The sequence below is a fragment of the Elephantulus edwardii genome, unplaced genomic scaffold, assembly GCF_000299155.1.
Source record: "Elephantulus edwardii isolate Elephantulus edwardi_28Jun2011 unplaced genomic scaffold, EleEdw1.0 scaffold00060, whole genome shotgun sequence".
NCBI classification, from domain to species: domain Eukaryota; kingdom Metazoa; phylum Chordata; class Mammalia; order Macroscelidea; family Macroscelididae; genus Elephantulus; species Elephantulus edwardii.
This window is the reverse complement of record NW_006399810.1, coordinates 2,445,499-2,451,498: the sequence shown is the minus strand read 5'-3', so window position 1 is coordinate 2,451,498 and position 6,000 is coordinate 2,445,499. Positions and strand designations below refer to the sequence as shown.

General features: G+C 46.1%; 1 protein-coding gene across 1 annotated transcript in view; it reads left to right on the top strand.

The window, feature by feature from the left end:
• Positions 1-3,224: 3,224 nt before the first annotated feature.
• Positions 3,225-6,000, top strand: part of GFM1 (G elongation factor, mitochondrial 1) — a 62,829-nt gene continuing 60,053 nt past the window's right edge. Inside the window, exon 1 of the mRNA XM_006887645.1 lies at positions 3,225-3,314. Coding sequence (XP_006887707.1) covers positions 3,225-3,314 — 90 coding nt within the window. The remainder of the gene's footprint in view (positions 3,315-6,000) is intronic.

Below are 6,000 nucleotides of genomic sequence, written 5' to 3'. Positions count from 1 at the left end.
ATTACTGTGCATTTACCTGCAGATTATTTTGATAGCAGGTGGTCTCTTCCATTTTACTGTGTTGAAAAAAGCTTCCGTTTAAAGGTATTGCATACAATAGGTATTCGTGTTTTCCCCACTGAAATGCTAGCCTGGGTTTTTTTATCCCTCTACTGTCCTTGATGTGAAGGTCGGCGAAGGAGAGGAAGACCCAAGACCAGGTAGGTTGACTCGGTGACTGCTGCAATGGGCTCTGTGTGTCAGGAAGAGCGAGGATGACACAGGATATAGAGCAGGGTTCAGCTCTGTTGTTCATAGGGTCGCTATGAGTCATACTCGACCTGGTGGCAGCTAACCACCACCACCACAACAACAACAACTAACAACTGCCCTTGAATCTAAACTCACAGAACCCCACAGATGACAAAGTAGAACTGCCCCAAGGGGTTGCTAAGGCAGAAGGTCTTTTTCCACGTTTAGTGACGCGTGGGTTCCAGCCTCCACCATCCGGGTACCAGCTCAGCCCATGGCTAACGTGCCACCAGGCTCCCAGCCTCTATTTGTTGTTGTTGTGTGCTATTGAACTGGAACTGACTGAGACCCTCTGGTGACTTTTCAGAGAGTAAATCACAGCTTAGGAGATCGTCCATCTTTCTTCTGTGGAGCAGCTGGTGGATTCGAACTGAGTCTCTTCTGGTTGGCAGAATAATTGTTGAGCACTAAAGCCCCCAGAGCTTCCTATGCGTATATTATTAATTGCTTCTTATCTCCCATTTATGTTGCCGTTAGTGGTTTGAAGTCAACACGGACCTCTGTATAGGTCTACATGGGGAACCCCTGTCTGTATGGAGAACCTCACAAGAACGAACAGTGGGTTCAAGGCCACGGGAGATCAGGCACAGGTTTCTTTTTACGCAGGGTGTTATGAGTTGCCGCCCACTGGACAACACTTGACAATAAGCTACGGATGACTGAAGTCCTGAGCTGCCAGTGGTGAAAACAACTCAACTGCTGACCAAGAAGCTGGTGATTTGGAGCCCCAGCTTGAACCCATCAGGTGGGCAGTGTGGCCCTGGGAAGATCCACAGCCTTGAAAGCCAATGGATTCGTGCAGTTCCGCTCTGCCCTGTGAGCCTGAGTGACCTGGTGGTAGTGTGTCTGGCTTTCTGATTGGTCAAATAACACCGGTATGGCAGATGCTGTTTCCAGGGAGATACCGAGCTATCTGGGGGAGCGCGCAGGGAGGCCGAGGTGGGCTGGCACGCGAGCAAGGCAAGTGGGATAGGAGGAACCCCTATGCAGGCCTTCGTGGGATTTCACTTTGACTGGGAATGAAACAAATTTCAGAGTTTAAAAACATTAATTATTTAAAGTTGGACAAGTGTAGAGACGATTTGGCTTGGCTTGGGTAAAATGAGAACTCACTGACCAGTTGATTTCTGAGGCTATAAATCTCACGCGAGATTACCTATCTTTCTCCCTCAAAGTTTACAATGGATTTGAACTACGGGAGCGGCGTCACCTTTGGTTTGGCAATGCAGCTCCCAATGGAGTTGCGACAGTAGTGGTTTCAGCGGAAATGACAGCATCTGACTTAAACACTCCAGTTGCTTTGTTGAGGACAAAGGTCGATGCACAGAGTTGCCTTTGGAGGTTATTGCACTAGTTCAGGCCACTCTGAGGGCGGTGAGAAAAGATAAGGAGAAATGGTGGGCTCAGGATCTAGTTTTAAAAATAGTGCACATAATAGCAGATTAAATGAGGGCATCCCTGCAAGCGTTGTACTTTGGCATGTGCAACTTGAAGAGTGGAATTCTCATTTACGAGATAATGCAGACTGCAGGAAATAAGGTTTTTGAAGGTCAGCAGCTCAGTTTTGGACATGTGAAATTTCGGGTGGATTCCACAGGAGATCTGGCCAGACTGCAGTCTTGAAATGTGGAGTGATCATCAGACAGTTACATCAAGCAAGATAGGACATTTTGAAATGAGAGAAATCACTAGTAATTAAGACCTCATTCACACTTGTTTTCTGTGTTCTTTCTTATGCCAGGTCCCAGAGTTAATTTTTTCTTATATATAAAGTAACAACAATAGAATGTGGCTTTATAAAAAAAGCTAAATTCTATTAATTAAAAGCAGTCTGTACCATGTTTAAAAGCTGCATCTGTGTAGAGCAGTTGTTGTTATTGTTATTGTTATGCATCTCATATTATTGTGGCAACTCATAGCAACCCTTTGTACAACAGCTCTGAATCCTTCTCTATCCTGAGCCAACCTGATTGTCTCAGGCACACTTACCACCCTTTACCGTAGTCACTGAGTCAATCCATCTCATCAAGAATCTTGAGGCACATTGAAAGAATGTTCTCGAAAACAATGTATTAGAATTTTGTAAATAAGCTAGTATAATTTTTTTAAAAAAGAATGTTCCTGTCTTGCGCTGTCCCTTCACCCTTCCAAGCATGACGTCCTTCTTCAAGGACTGATCCTGCCTTGCAACATGACCTAAAATATGTCAGATAAAGCTTCAGAATCCTTGCCTTCAAGGAGTAGCCTGGCTTCACCCTCTCCAGGACGAACCCGTTTGTTTTCTTAACAGTCCATGGTATATTCAATACTCTTCTCCAGCACCACAGTTCAAAGGCATCAATTCTCCTCTATCATCCCTAGCCATCGTCCAGCTCTCTGAAGCATAGCAAGCAATTGTTAAGACTATGGCCTGGATCAGGTGCACCTTAGTCTCCAGACTGACGTCATTGCTCTTCAGTACTCGATTGAGGTCCCTGAGAGCCAACTTTCCCAAAGCAATCTGTCTTCTGATTTCCTGGTTGCTGTTACCAAGAGTATTGATTGAGGAGCCAAGCAAACTAAAGCTGTTAACAAACTCTCTCTCTTCACCTTCTATGTTGCCAATCGGCCCAGTGGTAAGAATATATTTGGTAACAAAGAAAAGAAGTGAGGATGACTCCCCTCTGACCCTCCCTCACAGCAGGGACTACAGCCTGCCTTCCAGCTGTCCCTCAAAGCGCTGCACTTTCCTTCCGAGTCGGCAGAGGGCGCCCACGCCGCCTAGGGCTCTGCACCGCCCCCGTGTGGAAGCTCCTCCCCTTCCTGTCTTCCCCCCGCCTCTTTGGCCTTCGCTCGGGAAGTGGCTGCCGGCGTGACTTTGAAGCTTCCCGCTACGGTGCCGGCACAGCTTCTGACCGTGATCTGTGCGAGGCTGAGTCCTGTTCTGACCTGCCATGAGGCTGCTGGGGGTGACCGCTGCAGCGACCTTGGGGCGCGGATCCTGGCCGTGGGTCCCCGCCGCCCTGGGCTGGACGGGGAGACAGGTACGGTCACGGCGAGACTGGGCGCTCTGACCCCGGGGCTGCGGGGTCGCGTCCCCGACTTTCCAGGCTGACGGGTCCACTTGCCATCGGCTGTGCTGCAGCCGGGAAAACCCTCGGTGCTTGCGCTTGCGGGGTGCTTGCGCTTGAGGTTCCCGAGCAGCCTCTCCTGCCCTGGGGGGTGGGGTGGGGTGGGTGGATGGATCCCTAATTCACGGTCCACATCACTTAAAGGGAAGTGAAGGTGAGACAGCTAAGGAGGTGCTGTATTCAGAGCTCGTAGCCAAGACTTTGGAATTATTAGCCGGGGATCTTTTCATGACAGTGTTTTGAGCTGACTGTCCTTCCTCAGCAGATTCAGGGTTATTTAATTGGGTGTCCAAACTTCCATTCTTTGGTCAGTTTTTTAGCAGATATATAGAGGATGGAAGTCTGTGAATACACCTTTATTTTTTACTTTTGAGAAGCACTTGAAGGAATATGGTTAGATAGAAATTAAACATTTCTCTCATGCAAAACTAGTTGTTTTGGCTCTTTAGTGTCCTCTGGATTTGTGTCCTACAAAATCTGCTGTCAAGGACCTCTCAGTGCTAAAGAGCAACAGTGGCAGTCCAAAGACTAAGGTGCACCTGATTCAAGGCATGGTCTTCTCTGCTGCTTGTTATGCAGCTGAGACCTGCACAGTGACTAAGGATGGCAGGAAAGAATCGGTGCCTTTGAGAAGAACAAGAAACCTTTCTTTCTTTACTATTGGGGAGTGGATGACCTCAGCTATTAGCACCATTTAAGTCTTGCCTCAAATTTCCTTGCTGTGAACTACAGTAAGGGAGAGGTGGAGAACTAAAATGTCAATTAAACCCTACATTTTTACTGAAGGAGCAGTTGGAAATCGTCTCATTGTCGCTGCTGCAGGTTTTTACACCAGTAACATTTGGCAAAAGTATCTGTTCCATTAATGGTGCTTTAAAGCACCTTCTTGTCAACTGGTGTCACTAAGAGTTTCAGACACAATGAAGCCTTTCCATTGTAGAGAATTAAGGGTTGTGGGGAAGTAAGAGTGGTATCCACTTCCTAAACAACATGCTTCTGGAAACTCTACAAAGTTTGAGAAACAACAATAGTTACAGAAAGTCTTCAAGTCTTTTGTTCATAGGGTCGCTATGAGTCATGCTCAACTCGATAGCAATCAACAACAACAAGGGAAGTAAACTAGTACTTAGAAAGTAAGGCCCCTGGGAGCTGACACTATTAAATCCTAGTATTTTGGTTAAGGTAAGAACTAGTTAAGTGGCTCAGTTCCATTTCCAAGTTTTGTTGGAGCAGTCTGCCATGGAATACAGGTACATATTGGTAGGTTTTCAACTCCTCCAGCTCAGAGATCATACTTGTCCAGTTTATCCTTTTGCTCTTTGTAGACTTATGCACTTTGTACAAAATGACTTACATACCATCTCCCACTAAGATGAAAGTCATGGAGCTTCTTCAGGTCCAAAGTAGACCTGAAACCCAACTGATGTCAGACCTTGTATCTGGTATGTTTCTAGTCTTTCAACTAAGATCTTTCAAACACAAATTCTCTGATGCTTTAAAAACCTGTTTGGGGAAATCTAGAAGTAATCTACGACTTAATTCTCCAGTGACACTTGCTTATTCCAGGTGAGTTTTCATCTTGCATCTATGAGATAAGGATTTCTAGTGGCCTAGTGAATAGGGAGTTGCTATTCCAACCAAGACAGGCGGGTTGAATCCCTCAGGTGCTCAGCAGAAAAAAGATAACCAGTCTCCTCTTAGACTCTTTACTGCTCTGAAAACCCCCAGGAGGGCCATCTCTGAGTGGGTGCTGACTCAACAGCAATTGAATGACTGAGTGTGAGATTTTGGTTTTGCGTCTGTGAAGTAAACAAGATTAGCACTTGCATTTAGCCTGTACAGTCACAGTTGTTGGGGGCTGTTTAGTTGGAAGCTACTCATAGCTGACCCTCCAGTAGGTTTTCAGAGACAGTAAATGACATAGGAGGAGATTGCTCATCCTTCTCCTGCAGAGAACTGGATAGATGCAAATTTTGTATGTTTGGGATTTTAGCTTCTTACCACTAGGCCACCAAAGCACCCTGAGATAGTCACAGTAGGAATCCACAAAGATCTTTCAGTCTTTTCCTTTATATTGAGAAACACATCTTTGAGAGGGTTAAAGAATGGTGCACTGTCTGGCAATGTGTAAGTTACTCTTGTTGTTATATGCCATCAATTCACCTGTGACCCATAGCGACCCTATCTATGTACGTTAGCTCTGAACCCTGCCCATCCTGAGCCAATCTCATGGTCTCTGACATACCGAATCCCATTTCTCTAGTCACTGAGTCAATCCATCTCATCCAGGGTTTTCTTCTCTTAGGCTTTCCTTCCACCTTTCCAGTCATGTCCCTCTCTAAGGGCTTCCGTCCTAGTTGCATGGGAGACAGGTTCAAACTCCTTGCCTCCAAGGAACAGTCTGGCTTCACCTTCTCCAGGACAGAACAATTTGTTCTCCTGGCAGTACGTTCAATACTTTTCTCTAGCACCACAATTCAAAGGCAGCACTTCTGTTATCTTTAGTTATTGTCCCGCTCTCAGATGCATAGCAAGTAATTACTAAGACCATGGCCTGGATCAGGTACACCTTAGTCTCCAGATTGACATCGTTGCTTTT